Source organism: Pristis pectinata, chromosome 28, assembly GCF_009764475.1.
Source record: "Pristis pectinata isolate sPriPec2 chromosome 28, sPriPec2.1.pri, whole genome shotgun sequence".
NCBI classification, from domain to species: Eukaryota; Metazoa; Chordata; class Chondrichthyes; order Rhinopristiformes; family Pristidae; genus Pristis; species Pristis pectinata.
In genome coordinates this window covers 113,019-134,835 of record NC_067432.1, presented here as the reverse complement: position 1 = coordinate 134,835, position 21,817 = coordinate 113,019, and the positions used below count along the sequence as shown (strand labels likewise).

The window sequence follows — 21,817 nt, the reverse complement described above, 5'->3', positions numbered from 1 at the left end:
CTCACTGCCACAGGTCAAATTACAATTTACCGTAGACTATGTTTCCAAACGAACACCACTTCCAAACGAACCGTTCCCAAACGAACTCTATAGTACTACTTTATTTCCAAACAAACTTATTTTTACCAAATGAAGTTACTTATTCCATATGACCTTATTTATACCAAACGAACTTATTTATTCCATACGAACTCTAATTCTGAACTAATTTATACCATAGGAACTCTGATTATCTTCCAAACAAACTCAGAATTATTTATCCATACGAACCACTGTTTTTTTTAACCATACGACTATTTCTTAAAAATAACACGCTCCTACCTGTAAATCTCTTTGTTCCTTTTCCTGGTTCTTTTGGGTCTTGGCAGGGAGTCAGATCTACCTCAGATGAGGGACTACAGTGTTCCCGGAGGTCAATGTAGGAGTCAGACACAAAGGGTCTGAAGGCGCTGTTACTTCTCCCTTTGACCTTCCGAACGCCGCCTGCCACTTACTCAGTCCAGAGGTATCCAGGTATCCCAGCGATATCCTGCCGACTGTGCCAATGTGGAAGTCGACCCGCGCTGTAATAAAGCAGATAACAGCAGAACCAAGGAGCATACAAAAAGTTCTTTATTATTTAACGCTAGCGGGAGTGGGGGTACATGGAGGAGTAAACAGTCAGTGCTGCTCTTCTCTGTACATGGTCCGACTCAAGGAATACAGGGTGCTAACAAACTTAAACACATTGTTCTCCGGTGGGTGTCCACCTACTGCACAGGCATACCCATATTTGGCTATGCTTGACCAGCTCACGCTACCATTGGTCAAGCCGAGGCTTCTGTGTGCAGCCAGATAGGTTAACACATCTTTCACAGTTAATCACAAACAACCCTGTTTCCTTGTGGCCTTGAAGCTCACCAACTCCTTATCAGCCAAGCTGACTACAGGAGCAGGTGGCTCAAGCTGTTTACCAGTAAAGAGAGAGTAACCCTTTGTTCACCAGAGCTCCCTTCCTGTTGTCTTCTACAGTGGTGTGTGCCTGGAATGCACTGCCAGGGCTGGTAGTGGAGGGAAATACAATAGAGGTGTTTAAGAGGCTCTTAGATAGGCACATGAATATGCAGAGAATGGAGGGATATGGACATTGTGTATATTAGTTTAGTTAGGCAATTAGTTTGGCACAACATTGTGGGCCAAAGAGCCTGTTGCTGTGCTGTACTATGTTCTAGAAGGCATATATTTAAGGTGAGAGGGAGATTTAAAGGGACAAGTTTTTTCCACAGAGGGTCGTGGGTATATGGAACGAGCTGGCAGAGGAAGTGGTAGAGGTGGGAACAATTACAACATTTAAAAGACATTTGGACTGGTACATGGATCGGTAAAGGGATATGCGGCAAACACATGCAAATGGCACTAGCTCAGGTAGGCACCTTGGTTGGCATTGGATGAGTGGCACTAAAGGGCCTGTTTATGTGCCAAATAACTCTATGACTTCATGTTGCATTGCTTGCTGTTGAGAAATTTCCATAAGAAGGGAATTGGTTAGTATGACCAGTTAGTATGTAACAGGGAGTCACAAAGGGAATTGTCCTTATGAAATGCTGAAAGTGGAAGATGTTCTGGTGGTGGAATTCCTTTTGAAGGCAGCAGAACTGATCTGTTGAATGCAGAGGTTGGTGGAGTGGAAGGTGACGACAAGAGGACCTCCCTCTTTGTTCTGTCCTGAAGGAGAGGAATGAGAGCAGGTGCACATGAAATGGATTAGGTGAAGTCAAGGACTTTGTTAGCAATGGTAGAGGGGGAGCCATGGTTTAGAAAGAAAGCAGACACTTCAAAGGCACTATAGAAAGTCTCATCATTGACAAATATGTCGGAGACAAAGGAATGATAATAATGGAATAGAGTCCTTGCAGGTGGAGAGGTGGGACGAAGAGTAGTTGAGATAGCTGTGGGAGTCAGTAGGTTTGAAATGGATGTTAGTAGCTATTCTGTCTCCTGAGATGGAGAAGGAGAGATCCAGAAAAGGAAAATTCAGAGGTTGACCAGGTGAAGGTGTATTATTCAAGTCACTGAATCAAAGCGAGAGTCAGGAAGTTATGTTGCAGCTTCATAAGTCTCTGGTTAGGCCATATATGGAGTATTGCTCTCCATTCTAGTCATCCCATTACAGGAAGGATGTGGAGGCTTTGGAGAGGGTGCAGAAGTTTACCAGAATGCTGCCTAGATTAGAGGGCGTGTGCTATAAGGAAAGGTTGGACTAACGAGTTGTTTTCTCTTGAGTGGCGGAGGCTGAAGGGAGACCTGATAGAAGTTTATAAAATTATGAGAGGCCTGGATAGAATAAGCAATTGATATCTTTTACCCCAGGGTCAAAATGCCTAATACTGGAGGACATGCATTTAAGGTGAGAGGGGATAAATTCAAGATAGATGTACAGGGCAAGTTTTTTTTTTACGCACAGGATGGTGGGTACTGGAATGTGCTGCTGGGGTGGTAGTGGAGGCAGATATGAAATACATGTTTAAAAGGCTCTTAGGTACATGGATGTGTAGAGAATGGGCACATGGAAATGCAGAGAACAGGATACGGAGCATGTGCAGGCAGAAAAAATTAGTTTAATTAGACATCATTAGCCTAATTAGTTCAGCACAACATTGTGGGCTGAAGGGCCTGTTCCTGTGCTGTACTCTTCTATGATCTATGTTCTATGAATGGAGTGCTGCAAGTTTGGAAGGAATTGGTTGGAGCACAAGAGAGGAGTGGAAAAGTCTAGATGGTCAGTGAATGAATCCAGAGAGGGTAATTGATCAGAGAGTCGTGTCCGGGTAGATTGGGAGTTCTGACAATTGGTGAAAGGGTCCACAGTTCGGGGTGAAGGTTTCTGGCCAAAGAAATGAGTAAAGAGGTAGTGGAAGAAGAGTTTAATGTCATGTTGAGCAAATTCATTGAGATGGGGACATGGGGGAATGAAGCTAAGGCCTCTGCTGAGGACTGATCATTCAGTATCAGAGAAAGGAAGATCAGAAGGGATGGTGAAAACTCAGCATGGAGTGTGACTTGGGGACGGGGGGGAGATAGAATCTGAGGAAAGCAAAGAAGGATCTGGAGGGATATTGCAATGCCGGAGATGTTGGAGTTTACGATCTTTTATGCCTGAAAGGAATGAGAAAAGTCGGTTTATAGCACTGAGTGTTAATCCAAGGATGCGAAGAAAATGGTGTCTTGGGAGATGTTTGATAGACTTTCAACATACCTGTGATCCTGAGTGAGTCCGAGTTGTGAAGGGCAGAATTTGAGTTGGAATCCACATGGGACAAGTTGGAGTTATAGAGTAATACAGCACTGAAATGGACCCTTTGGCCCAACTCATCCCCTCAGTACAAATCACCAAACTTCAAAACCTGAGCCTCTGTTCCTCCCTCTGCAACTGGATCCTTGATTTGCTTGTCGGGAGACCACAGTTAGTGCAGATCGGTAATAACATCTCCTCCTCGCTGACAATCAACGCAGGCACACCTCAAGGATGTGTGCTTAGCCCACTGCTCTAATCTCTCTATATTCATGACTGTGTGGCTAGGCGCAGCTTACATACCATCCATAAATTCCCTGATGATTCCACTGTTGTTGGTAGAATCTCAGATTGCGACGATGAGGTGTACAGGAGTGAGATAGATCTGCTGGTTGAGTGGTGTCGCAACAACAACCTCATACTCAATGCCAGCAAGACCAAGGAATTGATTGTGGATGTCAGGAAGGGGAAGTCAGAGGAATACACTGGTCTTCATTGAGGGGTCAGTGGTTGAAAGGGTGAGCAGCCTCAAGTTCCTGGGCATCAATATCTCGGAGGATCTATCCTGACCCCAACACATTGATGCAATCACAAAGAAGGCATGCCAGTAGCTCTACTTCATTAGGATTTTGAGGAGATTCTGTATGTCACCAAAGACGCTTACAAATTTCTACAGGTGTACAGTGGAGAGCATTCTCATTGGTTGCATCACAGCCTGATATAGAGGCTCCAATGCACAGGATTGCAAGAGGCTACAGAGGGTTGTACACTCAGCCAGCTCCATCATGGGCACAACCCTCCCCACCATCGAGGACGGCTTCAAGAGGTGGTGCCTCAAGAAGAAGACATCCATTACTAAGGACCCTCACCATCCAGGACATGCCCTCTTCTTGTTACTACCATTGGGGAGGAGGTACAGGAGCTTGAAGACCCACACTCAAGGATTCAGAAACAGCTTGTTCTCTCCACCGTCAAGATTTCTGAACAGTCTATGAACACTGCCTCGTTATTCCTTTTTTTGCACTATTTATTTTTGTAATTTATAGTAATTTTGTCTTTGCACCACACTGTTGCTACAAAATGACAATTTTCATGTCATTTAAGTCAGTGATAATTCTGATTCTGATCTCATCCATGTCAACCAAGTTGTCCATCTAAGCTAGTTGCTGTAGATTATAACAGGATATTGATAGAATGCAGAGCTGGGCTGAGCAGTGGCAGATGGAGTTCAACCCGGAAAAGTGTGAAGTGATACACTTCGGGAGATCGAATTTGAAGGCAGAATACAAGGTTAATGGCAGGACTCTTAGCAGTGTGGAGGAACAGAGGGATCTTGGGGTCCACATCCATAGATCCCTCAAGGTTTCCGCGCAGGTCGATAAGGTTGTTAAGAAGGCGTATGGAGTGCTGGCCTGCATTGTCGGGGTATTGAGTTCAAGAGCCGTGAGGTAATGTTGCAGCGCTGTAGAACTCTGGTTAGACCACACTTGGAGTATTGTGTGTCAGTTCTGGTCACCTCATTATAGGAAAGATGTGGAAGCTAGAGAGGATGCAGAGGAGATTTACCAGGATGTTGCCTGGATTGGAGAGCATGTCTTATAAGGATAGGTTGAGTGAGCTCGGGCTTTTCTCTTTGGAGAGAAGGAGGATGAGAGGTGACTTGATAGACGTGTACAGGATGATAAGAGGCATAGATCGAGTGGACAGTCAGAGACTTCTGCCCAGGGCGACAATGGCTAACACGAGGGGGCATTAATTGTAAGGTAATTGGAGGAAGATGTACGGGGGATTTCAGGGGTACGTTTTTTACACAGAGAGTGGTGGGTGTGTGGAATGCATTGCCAGCAGAGGTTGTGGGGGCAGATACATTAGGGACATTTAAGAGACTCTTAGATAGACACATGGATGATAGAGAAATGGAGGACTATGTGGGAGGAAAGGGTTAGATAGATCTTAGAGCAGGATAAAATGTCGGCACATTGTGGGCTGAAGGGTCTGTACTGTGCTGTAATGTTCTATGTTCATTAGCTACCTTCCAGTTTTCCAGAACTTTAGCCCTGGCTAAAGATGATGCAAATATATCTGGAAGGCCTGCTGCAATTTCTTCCCTAGCTTCCCAAGGTTGCACTTGGTCAAGCCCTGTGGATTTATCCATCATAACGTGCTTTAAGGCCACCAATACCTGCTCTTTGGAAATTCGTATGTGGTCCAAGACATCACAACTCATTTGCTTCAATTCCTTGGCATCCATGGTCTTCTCCACAGTAAAAACTGACGAGAAATATTCATTAAAATTCTTACCCATTTCCTGTGGCTTTGCACATCAATGGCCACGCTGATCTTTAAGGGGACCTATTCACTCCCTCACCACCCTATTACTCTTATACAAGAGTGAAGGAGCTGGAATCATTCTCTAAGGAAAGAGATGTGACTGTGGACGTGGATTTTGGCCAATAGCTTATCAAAAATGAGAAGGGAAATCCACAGAGGGTGAACAAGGTAAGAAAGATAGGTGGAAATCCTGTTGGAGAGCAGAGAAGTTCACCTTGATTATGTTTAGTTGATATTTCACAGGACTAGGCTTACTATTGCTGTTTAAAATGCTAATTATTTTACTTGTCTTTGTCTACAGATTCTTTATTTGATACATTTCATGCAGTAGGTGACATGATGAACTTTTGTCAGATACTTGCAATTTTGGAGGTTGTAAACCCACTGCTGGGATTGGTGAAAACGGCATTGGTGCCTGCAATAATCCAGGTACGGTATAGTCATTGAAAGGGACAATGGGTGGAAGGAAAGCAAGAAACTACTCCTTTCCTAGCTGGAGAATGTTTTGGTGCAAATCATAGAAGTCTCGGCTTTGCTTCTTGCTGAATTAGTCTGTATGCAGCCACCTGTGAACATGGTGTTCCATGGTTGGGATGTGCAAAACATAGCACAGTAAAGCACAGGAACAGGCCCTTCAGCCCACCATTTTATGCCGAACTAATTAAGCTATTGACACCTAATCCCTTCTGCCTGCACGTGGTCCATATCCCTCATTCTCTGCATTTTCATATACCTACCTAAGAGCCACTTAAATGCCTCTTTTTAACTGCCTCCACCAGCAGCCCTGGCAGCACATTCCAGGCACCCAGCACTGTGAAAGTATTAGACATTTCGAGCCTGGAAAAAAGGTACTGGCTGTCTACTCTATCTATGCCTCTCATAATTTTATAAACTTCTATCAGGTCTCCTCTCGGCCTCCTTCACTCCAGAAAAATCAACCCAAGTTTGTCCAACGTCTCCTTATAGTACATGCCCGCTAATCTCAGCAGCATCCTGGTAAACCTCTTCTGCATCCTCTCCATAGCCTCCACATCCTTTGTATAATGGGGCAACCAGAATTGAACACAATACTCCAGATGCAGCTTAACCAGAGTTTTATAAAGCTGCAACATAATTTCCTGACTCTCGAACTCAATGTCTTGATTAATAAAGGCAAGCATGCCATAAGCCACCTTTACCACCCTATTAGCTTGTGCAGCCACTTTCAGGGAGCTACGGACCTGGAGCCCAAGATCCCGCTGTACATCGCTGTTAAGGGTCCTGCCAATAACTGTGTACTTTTCCTTTTACATTTGATCTCTCAAAGTGCAATACCTCGCACTTGCCTGGATTAAAGTCAATCTGGCATTTCCCTGCCCATATCTGCAACTGATCTATATTCCGCTGTATCCTTTAGCAATCTTCTACACTATCCACAATGCCACCAATCTTTGTGTCATCTGCAAATTTACTAACCCATCCATCCACATTTTTATCGAAGTCAGTTTATATATCACAAACAGCAGAGGTCCCAATATGGATCCCTGTGGAACACCACTAGTCACAGACCTCTAGCCAGAATAAGACACATCAACCGAAACTACCCTGTGTCTTCTATGGACAAGCCAATTATATATCCAAATGGCCAAGTCATCGTGAATCCCATGCATCTTAGTCTTCTGGTTGAGCCTACCATGAGGGACGTTGTTGAATGCCATGTGTTCAGTATCCACTACATCAATCACCTTTGTCAGCTTCTCAAAAATCAATCAAGTTTGTAAGACGTTACATGCATTGAGGAACTGAGGGTGGAATCCTAAGTTGTCCCAACTTCGTAAGCTGAATGTTGCAGTTCACGTATCGACTGTTTTCTTTTAAGTCGATGTGATTCACTGAAATGAACTTAGACCCAGCAATTTGGTTAGGGGATGAGTCTTATTTTTAAGGGCCATTATGTTAAAATCAAAGAGCAGCAGAAATATAAATAAACGACTAAGTATTTAAAACTCTCAAAACATTTTCATTCTTTGAGGTGTGAGTCCAACTTTTACAGTTCAGACATTTACCATGTTAATTTTTTGATGCAATTGTTTTAACAGGTAATTGGGAGGATCATGATTCTGTTTGTGGTGATAGGAAGTCAAGCAGAAATGCAGAATAAAGCAGCAGTATTTGCTGTCTTTTACCTCTGGAGCATCATCGAAATGTTCAGGTTTGTATGTTACTCACTTTCAAATGATTGTTTGTTGCTCCACGTTATTTGACAATCTGCTGGAGGATCCCAGCAGGTACAGCAGTCGACAATTACCCTCTCCACTTTCAGTGCAACTGGACTGAAAGTGGAGAGGGGAGATGGCCAGTATAAAAAGGGGAAGGGGAGTGGTGAGACTGGACTCTGGGGCAATTAGTGGATTGAGGAGGGATGAAAGATGACGGGCAGGTTGTGCCAGTAAGGGAGGAGAGCAGGGGTGGATTGGGAGACTGTGGCAGGTGGAGCAAGGTGGGAAGAGGGGAGTGTGAAGGTCAGAGACAGCTGCTGGAGGGAGGAGCAGGAATACAAAAGGCCACCAGTGCTGGACTCTGATACATAAAGCAGGTGAGAATGGAACTGTTTGGGGAGGAGTGAATGGCAAATGGAACTAGAACGGGGGTGGGGGGGGAGGTGGAGTTTTGAGGAAAAGGGGACAAAAATGGGAGGATTGGAAGGAGAGGGGGTGGGGAAAAGGGGTTGTAGACTACCCAGGCAGCACAGACTATTCCCCAGCTATCTGCCTGTTCTCTCTCTCTCTCTCTCTCTCTCTCTCTCTCTCCCCCTCCCTCCCTCCCTCCCTCCATCTCTCATTCACCTGCACCATCTCACAACTCCACCCCTGCTCCCCTCCTCTACCTGACACAACCTACCTGTCATCTTACACCCCTCCTCAGTCCACCAATCACCTTGGACTCCTGACTCACCACTTCCCTTCCCCTCTATACTGGCCATCTACTCTCTCCACTCTCAGTCCTCATGCGGGGTTTTGACTGGAAACATTGACAATTCCTTTCCTCCCACAGATGCTGCTCGACCCACTGAGTTACTACAGCAGATTGTTTGTTGCACCAGATTCCAGCATCTGCAGGCTCTTGTGTGGTCAGAAGAACGTGGTCCTGGGGATCATTTGCTATGAGGTTCTGGCTAGCGCTAGACTCTCTTCTAAGAGACTGAGAGGAGCTTTATAGATATAACAGTGCAGAAGATCAAAAAGCAACTGAATAATAAACACTTCTTTAGCATCCTATCAAAATATAGTGCAATGAATTTTAGCGTGAAACGATTACAAAACTGAAACAATGATTGCAAAACCAAACCGATGCATCACCGAAGAGGCTATTCAGCCTTCTGTTGTATGATTCCACCTATCACCTACCAGCCTCTGTCTCTACCCTTCCCCCACCCGGCTCCCTCTGCCTGTTTTTTTCTCTTTCTGTTTCCACCTTGGACATTATGGGAAGCCAGGGAAGAGTGCTGGAGCCTTGGCAGAGATATTTGCATCAACTTTAGCCATGGGTGAGGTACCAAAGGACTGGAGGGTGGCTAATGTTGTGCCTTTATTTAAGAAGGGCTGTTAGGACAAGCCAGGGAGCTACAGGCTGATGAGTCAAACATCAGCGGTGGGAAAGTTACTGGAGAGGATTCTGATTCTTTCCAGCATTCGGAAAGGCACAGACTGATAAGGGATAGACAGCATGGTTTTGTGCGTGGGCAATCATGCCTCACAAATTTGACTGAGGTTTTTAAGAGGTAATGAAAAGATTGAAGAGGGTAGAGTGGTAGACATTGGACTTTAGCAAGGCCTTTGTCAAGGTCTCGCATGGTAGGCTGGTCCAGAAGGTTAGATCATATCCGATCCAGGGTGAGCTTGCCAATTGGATACAAAATTGGCTTGGTGGTAGGAGTCAGAATAAGGTAGTGACGGGTTGTTTTTCAGATTGGAGACCTGTGACCAGTGATGTGTACAGGGATTGGTGCTGAGTCAACTGTTGTTCATCATCGATATTAATGATTTGAATGAGAATGTAGTTTGCACGGTCAGTTAGTTCGTGGATGACACCAAAATTAGTGGTGTAGTGGACAGTGAAGAAGGTTATCTAAGATTACAACAGGATCTAGAACAAGAATGGCAGATGGAATTTAATGTAGACAAGTACGAGGTGTGCTTTTTGGAAAGTTAAACCAGGATAGAACTTGCACAGTAAATGGTCGGGCCCTGGGAAGTGTTGTTGAACCGAGACCTAGGGGTACAGGTACACATTTCCCTGAAAGTGGCAACACAGGTAGACTGAGTGATGAAGAAGACGTTTGGTACACTTGCCTTCATTGGTGAAGGCATTGAGTACAGTAGTTGGGATGTCATGTTGTAAATGATTAGACATTGGTGAGACCACACTTGAAGTATTGTGTGCAGTTCTGGTTGTTTAGCTTCATCCTTAATAGCAAGGATGTCATTAAGCTGGAAAGGGTGCAGAAAAGATTCATGAAGATGTGACCAGAATGGGAGGGCTTGAGTTTATAAGGAGGCTTGATAGACTGGGACGTTCTTCTGTGGAATGTAGGAGGCTGAGAGGTGACCTTATAAAATCATGAAGGGTGTAGATAAAGTGGATGGTCATAGTCTTTTTCCCAGGGTAGGGAAGCTTAAAACTAGAGCACGTAGAAAGAGCACATAGCACATGGGAAAGATTTAAAAGGGACCTGAAGGGAAACTTTTCCGCACAGTGGGTGGTGAGTATATGAAGCGAGCTACTGAGGAAGCTGTTGAGGTGGGTACAATTACAGTGCTTAAAAGACATTTAGAGAGCTACATGGATTGTAACATAGTCTTGGCCTTGTCAGTCACACCTGGTAAAGCACAATATTGGAACCAGGTTCCAAAAGCTGTATGTAGCCACCCTCGTTCTGCTGCAGTACAGGTTGTCCTTGGGTTATGGCAAGGTTCTGTTCCTGTGAGCAGCAAACAACCTACTGGAGAAACTCAGCAGGTAGAGCAGCATCCGTTGGGGGAAAGAAATTGTCAATGTTTCAATTCGAAACACTGCAACATGACTAAGGGTGGGGAGGGAAGTTAGTTAGTATACAGAGAAGAGTACAGGCAGCTGGGATTAGGTGAATCCCTGGAGGAGTATAGGGGATGCAGGAGTACAAGAAGGAAATCAGAAGGGCAAAAAGGGGGCATGAGATAGCTTGGCAGAGGAGTTTAAGCAGAATCCAAAGAGATATATTAAGGGAAAAAGAGTAACAAGGGAGAGAATAGGGCCCCTCAAGGACCAAAGTGGATATCTATGTGTGGAGCTGCAGGAGATGGGCAAAGTCCTCAATGAATATTTCTGTTTTAACTGTGGAGAAAGACATGAAGACTTTAGAACATGAAATAGTTAATGGGGATGTCTTGGAGATAGCCCACATTACAACAGAGGCGGTGCTGGATGTCTTAATATATGAAGATAGATAAATCTCTGGGCCCAGATGAGGATATATCCAGGGACACTGTGGGAAGCTAAAAAAAGAAATTGCTGGAGCCATGGCTGAGATATATGCATCATTGTTAGCCACAGGTGAAGTGCTAGAAGACTGGAGGGTGGCTAATGTTGTGCCTTTATTTAAGAAGGGCTGCAAAGAAAATCCTCGGAACTATAGACCAGTAAGCCTAACATCTGAAGTAGGTAGGTACAGAGGGGATAAGATGTACGTGCACTTGGAACTTGATTAGGAATAATCACCATGGTTTTCCGCATGGGAGATCATGTCTCATGATTTTTATTGAGTTCTTTTGAAGAAATAACCAAGAAGGTCAAGACAGGGCAATAGATGTAGTCTATATGGACTTCAATAAGGGCTTTGATAAGGTTCTGCCTGGTAGGCTACTATGGAAGGTTAGATTTCATGGGACTCGGGGAGAGCTGGCTAATTGGATTTACAATTGGCTTAATGGTGGGAAGCAGAGGGTGATGGTGGAAGGTTGTTTTTCAGACTGGAGGCCTTTAACTAGTGGTGTGCCTTGGGGAATCAGATCTAGGTCCACTGTCATTTGTCATCTATATCAAAGATTTGGATGAGAGTGTACAAGGCATGGTTAGTAGGTTCTCAGAGGTGGTGTCGTAGACACTGAAGGTGGCTATAGGATTTACAGAGGAATCTTGATCAACTGGGTACGTGGACTGAGGAATAGCAAATGGAGTATAATTCAGATAAGTGTGTTGCATTTTGGGAAGACAAATCAGGATAGGACTTTCACAGTGAATGCTTAGGGCCCTGTGAGTGTTGTGGAGCAGGGAGACCTAGGTGTACAAGTACATAGTTTCCTGAAAGTGGTGTCACACATAGAAAGGGTGGCGAAGAAGGCTTTTGGCATGCTGGCCTTCATCACTTAGGGCACTAAGTATAGAAATTGGGATGTTATGTTGCAGTTGTACAAGACCTTGGTAAGGTTGAATTTGGAGCATTGTGTACAGTTTTGGTCACTCTGCTATAGGAAAGATGCCATCGAGCTGGAAAGAGTACATAAAATATTTGAGGATGTTGTTCGAGGGACTGAGTTGCGGAGACAGATTGAGCAGGCTAGGACTTTGTTCATTGGAGCGTAAAAGAGTGAGAGGTGATCTTATGGAGGTCCATAAAATCATGATGGTCTTTCTCCCAGGGTTGGAGAATCAAGAACTAGAGGGTATAGGTTTAAGATAGAGATTTAATATGGACCCTGAGGGATAACTTTTAACTTTTTCGCCTAGAGGGTGGTTGGTATATGGAAATGAGCTGCCAGAAGTGGTTCAATCAGTTACATCTTATAAAAGGCACTTGGACAGGTACATGGATAGGAAAGGTTTAGATATGTGGGTCAAATGCGAGCAAATGGGACTAGCTTAGATGGGCATCTTGGACGGTACAAACAGGTTGGACCGAAGGGCCGGTTTCCATGCTGTATGACTCTCATTCTAGGGGGGAGTAGTGAGGTGTGAGCCAGAGGTGATTAGTGGACTGAGAGGGTGGGAAGTGAAGGATGATGAGCTGATCAAGCATAGTAGGAGAGGGGGACTGGTGGAATTAGGAAACAGAAGTAGGTGGATGATAGATGGAGGTAGACAAAAAAAGAGGAAGATGGGGGGGTGGGGGGAGGAGAGGAGAGAGTGAAGGTGGAGACAGTAACCTGAATGGTTCGCAGTTGGAAATGCGGCCGTGAACCAAGTTCCCAGGCAGCAAAAGATGGTTGTAGGCCCACATCAGCCAGCATATCCATTCTGCTGGTCTCCCAAATGCACATTCATATGTACAGGTTGTATATAAGTCGGGCATTCGTAGCTGGGAAAGACTTGTACACTGCATTCCTTCAATGTTATTCCTTCCCATCTTTCCATGTATCAGGTGGGGACATGTACAAGGAACCAAAGATGAAGTCCTGTGTTACCTGACTTAATAACCAGAATGTTGCACATCTCAAACTGCTTCAGATATAGACTGTTTTTCTTAAGTCAATTTGACTCGTTCTGGTGAAGTTAGACCCAGTAATTTGGTTAGGAAGTGAGTCTTGTTTCTAAGGGAATAATGACAGAGGGTCATTAGCAATGTAATGAAAATGGCAACTTATTGCAACCGTTTCATGTTGTTGCACCATGCCTTTGTTTAATTAGGAGATGTTAGCAATCACAGCTACACAGCCTAGGATAATTTTATGCATGATGGCTTCTGTACTGCCATTTATCTGTGAGGTATACATGGGGGAAAGGAGGAACCATCACTTTCATGTCCTTTTTGTGCACAGTTAGTGAAATTGAACTTGACCTGCAGGGTTATTTACAAGGTACCTGGATTTGTACTGACTTCTGCATAATCGTGGAGCAGTTACAGTATTTAAGAAAGGGGGACTTTACACTGAGAGGATACATTTATCTTGGAAAAGCCACATCTGCCCTCTGTGTGGGTTTTGTATGCTACTGAAATTAGGTCATATATATGAATCATTCTTTTAATGAAACAGGTACCCCTACTACATGCTATCATGTATAGGAACAGAATGGAAAATACTGACGTGGATCCGATACACCATCTGGATCCCTCTTTATCCACTGGGAGTCATTTCAGAAGGTTGGTTGTTAAATTTTTTGTATGCTTTTTATGTTACTGCTAAATTATGACTGATTGAGCTGTGAAGTAATGTCTGTGTTTCCACTCTATTTGAGTGAAATATGAATTTCTAGTGACTGTCTTTTGTGGAATCTGCACATAATTGCTGGTTTGTGTGCCTGTGAAGATTCACTTGCATTCCCCCTCTCTCTTACACAGCGGTTTGTGTGGTTCAGTCTATTCCATACTTCGAGGAAACTGGAAGATTTACTGTCCAGCTGCCCAACCCACTCAACATCTCATTCAGCTTTTCCTATTTTCTACAAGGTTACCTTATTATCATGTTCTTGGGTAAGTACCAGTCCCTGGTCAAATTCTTATATGTTTTATATATTTCAGTTTGTCAAACCGCTGCTAAATTGGCTTGAATGATAAATCAATTTTGAACTTAACTGTAAATGGGGTCTCTACACAAGGGAGACGAGTCCAGTATCTGTCTCCTCTGCACCCACAGTCAATAAAGGGTTTGAATAAGAAGTTTAAGAATAATATGCTGAGACTAAGTATCTGTATTCGAGGGAGTGGCTAAAAACCTGACATTGACTGCAATGGATTAATGTTTCTGAGAATTCAAATGAGATTATGCTTTAAAATCATTCCCATGGGCTCTTTTTGTATAGAGTAGGGTTATGGTATTATAAACATGAGTGAGAACTAACACAGTTTTGTGTCTATCCATGAAAATTGTATTAATAACTTTTGTGAAAACAGTGATTTTGGACAACTGCAATACTTCCTATCTCTGACTTGGTAACAGCTGTCAAACTCAGCACAGCCCAGGGATTGCTATGAATAGCCTTGGAGTACTGCCTTTACATACTGGGGTCATTTAAGCCAATGTGAACCTGCTTTTGCTCTAAAGCTACACTATTCCAATGTAAACTAATTTTGTTTGTCCCCTGTTTAAGGGTGTTATAGTTAACTTGTTTGCTTAAAATGGAAAATTAAAGAACTTGGCATTTGTGTGATATCCTTGACCACTACAGGATGCTCCAAAGCACTTAACCTTCAGTGAAGGACTTTTAGAAGTGTGGTCAACATGCAGCAGGTAGTTTTTGCAATGAGAGGTTATTACCTTGATTAAATTATTAGAGAGGAATTTCATGGAATTATGTGATGATCTCATGAGTAGTATTAGAAGAGCTTGGCTTGTGACAACTTGTTTATCAGATACCTGTGTGCATTATGATCCAATTCTTCTGTTTTCCAGGTTTGTTTGTTAATTTCCGGCACCTGTACAAACAACGTTACAAGCGACTCCGACCAAAGAAGTGCAAGATGCACTAGAAGGGTTGTCTCAAAGAACCACTTTGATCAATTCAATTCAATTCAGTGTACCTTACATTTATATTAAAAAAGTGTCATTTTGTAGAAAATGAGGAAAGCCACGCCAATGTGTCAGTAAAATTTCAGTAACCATTCAACCTTGCACTGGCATTACGCCACCCTTGTGTGCAGCCACTCTCACCTCATTGCTGTCTTGCTGCCAGTGTGAGGAGTATTTTATAACCAAACACATTCCTTCATACCTCATGCCAGCCATTAAATTTTTCTTTTTATAAATACCTGTCTGTGGAAATCCACAGCTTGAGTGAGGAAAATTATCATTTACACTTAGGAAAAAATGCAATTTTCAATATATTTGTTTCTGTATTTTGCCTTGTGAAGTGACTGATTGACTTAGATGAGTGTGTAACTAATGGTATCTCAATGATTGGGTGGGCATTATTAGACAGATGAATCTTTGTCTTTTTGGAATTGGAAAAATTAATTTTTAGTGTGTTTTAATCTTCATTAGGGTTAGTCTTCAACAGAGAAATCCAGTACAGGTTGTACATTGAGATGAGTGCATAGGTACAAAGTTACACTGCTGCTCAGTCACCCAAGATTCATTCTTAAGAATATTTCTGTCATTAAGCTAATTAGAAAGACAGCTCACATTAAACATCTGATTGAATATAATGATGGTACCTTGATGCAGGTTATATAACAACGCGATGCATGAGGCAAATCTACAAGTGATGCTGGGGTTGATAGTCCGTTTCAATAAAGTGCCCAAGGTTGGAATACTGCCCAAAAGACATCTGATCATTTACAATATGCACGCTGCTAAATCTTCAGTTTGCAGCACTGTGCAGTTTTTAGAAAAATAAGCAATGAAATTGCTCTAAAAAGCATAACTATGTGGCTTAGATTAGCATACTTTTTTGTTGGATAGGTATTTATAGATAATTAAAAAAGGACTGTGCTTCAAATAAACTGAACATCAGTGATAATCAATGGTTCAGTTTACTTTGTCTCATAAAATGTGGTTTAAATCCCCTCTGTGACATTCAGTTCCTGCAGCTTCTGATGTGGGCCAACAGCCCCCACTTAGTTGCTGTTCTTCCACTGCGGATCTCATGTGTGAAAACTGTTGTGGATTATATAAAATCTCAAAAGGTTTTTATGTGTTACAATCAGGTCACTATTCAACAATACTGTTGAAATCCCAACAGCTATTCAATCTCTATTCAATATGAGAGAGTTTGGGATTTCAAACAGTGTCTTGAGGACCACAGACAGTAATTCAACCCCTTTCTCTGGGAATAGAAATCGATTATGTTCATCTGTTTCCTTTTGGTTGTTGGTTTCTAAGGTGAAATTTGTCTTCTCACAGACTATTTCTTTAAGCAGTGCTGAGTGGCTGAGACTTGACGTGCTACTGTGTTATAGACAGTGCAGAAACAGGTCCTTTGGCCCATCAAGTCCATGCTGACCATTAAGCACCTAGTTACATTAATCCTGCTTTATTCTCCTTACTTTTGCTGCTCTTTTGATTGCCATGTGTTGCTGTGGAATTTGGCTGCGTTAAATTATGATAATGATGTGAAGCATCCCGGAAACAAAATGTTCTCTCAGAGACACAGACACACACACACTTGAACCAAGTCTTAAACAGAGGTAAGTGTTATTTCCACTCTGTCAGGCGGTCAGGCTAGATACCTACCTGCTTCAAATTTAATGTAAATTATGTATGTGCTTTGTTTCTATCATTGAATCACATAAATTGAACTGCCGTGTACAACATTATTTGAACTGCACTGAAATCTATTTTATACATTAAAAATAATTTTATTGACATGTGGCAAAGAAGAGTTAAGTGATGCTGCAATGCCCTTGAACCCCAGGGTGAATGACTCTGCATCCCCTCCAGCTAGTTATTTTTACTAATTGAACAGCACCTATACATTTGTGATTGGAGGAAACTGAACAAGGTAAGTGAAGAGATTTAAATAGGAATACATCTGAGGCAAACTCATTAGTGGTCGATTAATTAACAATATACACTTTAAGGATAGGATCTATAAAAATATGATGTATGAAATAGCACTTGCAACATAAAACTTTCTATTCGGCACAACTGGTCTGTGGCAGTGTTTGTGCTTCTCACAAGCCTCCTCCCAATCTATCTCATTCATTTGTTTAAATGATTTGTAGAAAATTCATTAGTATAACTAGCATTTTTGTATTACCTTTAACTTCCCAAGGCAGAATAGCATAATCAGAGAGAAATTACCAAGGGTGACTAAAAGATTGCCTAATAAAGATTTTAAGAAACATCTTTTTGGGCAAAAATGGGAGGTTTGGGCAGGAAATTTGGGTTTTGGGCCTCCTGCTCTAAGTATGTCTACCAGTGGTGAGGCAGAGGATGGGAGGTGCACCAGAGGTCAGACTGGAGAAACATGGTTTTTGGAGGGGAGTATGACTACTGTAGGTTAGAGAGGTGGACATGGACGAGGCATTGGAAGGATTGGAATATGTGATCAGTGTAGTTGACAGGGAGATCTGATTAAATCAGCAGGCATTGTGGCAATGGGTGAGTTGCTGAGGATAAGGCAGCAGAGTTTTAAGTGAGCTGAAATATTTGCATGTATTTTGCATGAATACATGAAAGTGTAAATATTATGAAAATAACCTTGCGAGGATGATGTGCAATTCCTATTTTGCTGCAACAATCTTAGTACCAGCCTTGTACTATAACTGTTCCTGAAGGTATGGGTCACATATTTTGTGTTCTTCCCTGTTGGCAGTGACATGTTGTCAGAAAGCCTTATAGAATTTTATATAAAGATTGTAAGTGATTTAATTTAATCTGAATCCAGGGTCTTTAAATATGAATAAGGGAAACACAAAAGCATGACATGCAAGTTGGCTTTGGCAGGTTGGGAAACTGTATTTAAAATGTATGACAGTAAAACAAGCAAAGGCTAATTGTTAAATAATAAATACATTGTTTAAGTAATATATAGTCTTATAAGGATAAAACACAGGAACAGTGATCCAGCTATGGCCATCAGTAAGTGAGTGGGTGCACAGCTGGTTGTCGTGGTGCACACTGGTATCAACAGTGTAAGTTTCAATAAAAGGAGAAGATCCTACAAGTTGGACAATGGGAGTTAGGAAGTAAATTAGAAGGTAGGACCTCAAAGATAGTATTTCAGGACTACTCCCAACATCAAGTGCTAATGAGAATAGAAATAGAATGATGCAAAAAATCCAAAAGGGGACTAATGTTTTAAAAAGGCATGTTTGAAGGCATCACACCTGAAACCATAAAACATTGCGATCAGGTAGATAAATTAGCAGAACAAATAAACTTATGATTTAGTTGCTTTCACTGCAGGGTGACCAAAGATTGCAACTGAACATCTGAGCTATCTAATATTTTAGAAAATATAGGCAAAAGGAGAGGTGAGGTAGTACTTAGTAACGCAGGAAATCAGTACAACACTGAGGAAGGATATTAGTTTGGAAAATCATGGTGCGAAATATGTTTGGATGTGGCGAAGCAACAGCAAGGATCAGAAAACATTGACGGTTATCACCTCCAAATATTAGTGATAATATATGGATAGAATTAAATGGGAAATTTGCTGGGTGATTCTGATGTCTAGAGCTGTTTGGTCAGTAAATTAATGAGTGCAAGTAGAGACAAAACAAACTGAATTGCAAGACAGAGCCATTGTTGAAACCTGAAAACAAGTGGACAGCAGATCAGGCAGTGCAGTGGAGAGAAACTGAGTTCATTGTACAAATAGGGGTTGGATAGTTTGAGCACATCCATGATCCTGAATAGTTCCAAACTGTGAAGGATGGAAATTTCACTTGTAATTCACATGGGATGATTGGCGCTGGAGACATTTCATTAAGGAAAGAGAGGTCTAGGTAATAAATGACAGAGCAGTGGTTCACCAGAACAATTCCAGTAATGAGATTAGTTCTGAAATTGGCAGCACCTTTATCAATTGTGACTATCTACCCTAACTATACATCTCAATCTTAGATCAGGTTACCCCTCAAGTCAACATCAGTCTACTGCTGTTCTTGGGTGTTTGGTGCTATCAATGATAACTGAGAAAAGATTGGGCAATAATTATCTGGATTGTATTTGTCCTGGCTATTGCAGTCATTGTTGGCTAAATGCTAATGTTCTATCTGCACAGCAGCATAAATGCTATTGGCGTCCAAGTCATTACAACTAGAATGTTGTCTAATCCCATAGGCTTTGCTGTATTCCCTCCCACATACCCCTCTATTTTTCTTTCATCCATGTGCCTAAGAGTCTTAGATGTCCCTAATGTATCTGCCTCTACCAGCACCCCGGCAGTGCATTCCATGCACTCCTTCCTCAGGAGGCTAAAGAAATTTGGTTTGTCCCCTTTGACTCTCACCAACTTTTACCAATTTACCATAGAAAGCATCCTATCTGGATACATCACGGCTTGGTACAGCAACTGCTCTGCCCAGGACCGCAAGAAACTGCAGAGAGTTGTGGACACAGTCCAGAGCATCACGGACACCAGCCTCCCCTCCTTGGACTGTCTTTACTTCTCATCATCTTGGCGAAACAGCCAGCATAATCAAAGACCCCACCCACCCGGGACATTCTCTCCTCTCTCCTCTTCCGTCGGGTAGAAGATACAAGAGCCTGAGGGCATGTACCACCAGACTTAAGGACAGCTTCTACCTCACTGTGATAGACTATTGAACAGTTCCCTTATACAATGAGATGGACTATGACCTCATGATCTACCTTGTTGTGACCTTGCACCGTATTGCACTGCACTTTCTCTAGCTGTGACACTTTGTACTGTTACTATTTTTACCTGTACTACATCAATGCACTCTGTACTAACTCAATGTAACTGCACTGTGTAATGAATTGACCTGAACGATTGGTTTGTAAGACAAGCTTTTCACTGTACCTTGGTACACGTGACAATATACCAATACCTCCTGTCCTTAAGAATCCTTCCAATAATTTGCCCACCAAGTCTCACTGGTCCATAAGTTGGTTATCCCCACTTCCTTTCTTGAACAAAGGAATAACATTTGCACACTGCAATCATCTGGTACTACTCTTGTGGCCAGTGAGGACAGAAAGATCATCACTAATGGCTCAGAAATCTCTTCCCTTAGTATCCTGGGATATATCCCATCTGGCCCTGGGGGTTTATCTATCCCAATGTTTTACAAAAGTTATCCTCCTTGACACTGACATGTTCTAGCTTATCAGCCTGTTTTACACTGTCCTCAGATGTCAAGGTCTCTTTTCACAGGTGAATACTGAAGTAAAGTATTCATTAAGGACCTACCCTCACTGTAGTCATCCTCCTGTTCGTCACATGAGTAGAATGCCTTGGGATTTTCCTTAATCCTTCTCACCATGGCCTCATGCCCCCTTCCAGTTCTCCATTCTTAAGCTCCTTCCTGACTACCTTGCAACTCCAGAGCCCTGTCTGGTCCTTACCTTCTAAACCTTAAGTAATTTTCTTTCTTCCTTTTCACTAGATATTCCATCTCTTATCCAGCATTATTCCTTCACCCTACCATCCTTTTCCTGCCTCAATGGGACAAACATATCCAGAACTCCTTGCAAGTGATCTCGAAACCTCCACGTTTCCATTGTGCATTTCCCTGAGTACATCTGCTCCCAATTTACACTCCCAAGTTTCCTGCCTAATAGCATCATAATTCCTCCCCCCCCCCCCCCCAATTAAATATTTTCCCATACCGTCTGCTCCTATCCCTCTCCAAAGGCAAGGGTAAAAGTCAGGGAGTTGTCACTGTCTCCAAAATACTCACCCACTGAGAGATCTGATACCTGACCAGGTTCATTGCCTAGTACCAGATCCAGAATGGCCTCTCCTGTAGTCAGCCTGTCTACATTGCATCAGGGCTCCTTCCTGGACACCTAATAAATTCTGTCCCATCCAAACGTTTTGCACTAAATAGGTGCCAATCAATATTAGGGAAGTTGAAATCACCCATGACACCCTGTTATTTTTGCACCTTTCCAAAATCTGCCTCCCGCTCTGTTCCTCAGTGTGTGTTGATATTTGGGGGGGGGGGGGGGGGGGGGGGGGTGGTGTCAGTCTACAGAATACTCCCAATAGAGTGATTCCTCCCTTCCTGTTTCTGATGACTCTAGAACTCATGAATTCTCATGGCAATGTTGAGGACTGCTAGAGGCACCACTCCTATCTGTTGCTTGACTGTTCTAGACATATCTCCTAGTCCAGAGATAGTCCTCAGCCTCCTCCACTGCCAGGAGAATTCCAAGTGCAAACTGGAGGAACAGCATCTCATTTTCCATCTTGAAACCTTACAGCTTAACAGCATGAACATCATTGAATTCTCCCACTTTAGGTAATCCCCACCTCCCCCCCCCCCCCACCCCAACCACCATGCTTCCCTTTCCTAGCCTTTTTTTTAAAACTACCTTTTTTTGTCCCTTTCTCTCCTTACCTTTGACCCATCCCCCAATGGATCTGCTCTCCCCTTCTCCCCCACACCTGCCATCACTATCTCTTACCTGCATGTACCTATCACCACCTTGTGCCCACCCTGCCTCCCCTCTTGTCCACCTATCACTGCTCCTATACTGGGCTTCCCCTTTTCCTATCTTTGGACCTGAAGAAGGGTCCTGAGCCAAAACATTGGCCACCTGCTTTTCGGCACAGATGCTGCCTGCCTGGCTTGCTGAGTTCCTCCAGCACCATCATGTTTTTCATCATAGCAATATCTCTGCTAAGCAA

General features: G+C 42.9%; 1 protein-coding gene across 1 annotated transcript in view; it reads left to right on the top strand.

The window, feature by feature from the left end:
* hacd3 (3-hydroxyacyl-CoA dehydratase 3) overlaps positions 1-18,268 on the top strand; it is a 60,440-nt gene extending 42,172 nt beyond the window's left edge. Inside the window, exons 7-11 of the mRNA XM_052040181.1 lie at positions 5,904-6,031; positions 7,681-7,793; positions 13,591-13,697; positions 13,896-14,027; positions 14,947-18,268. Of these exons, the coding sequence (XP_051896141.1) occupies positions 5,904-6,031; positions 7,681-7,793; positions 13,591-13,697; positions 13,896-14,027; positions 14,947-15,023 (557 nt within the window). The 3' untranslated portion in view covers positions 15,024-18,268. The remainder of the gene's footprint in view (positions 1-5,903; positions 6,032-7,680; positions 7,794-13,590; positions 13,698-13,895; positions 14,028-14,946) is intronic.
* Positions 18,269-21,817: the final 3,549 nt, after the last annotated feature.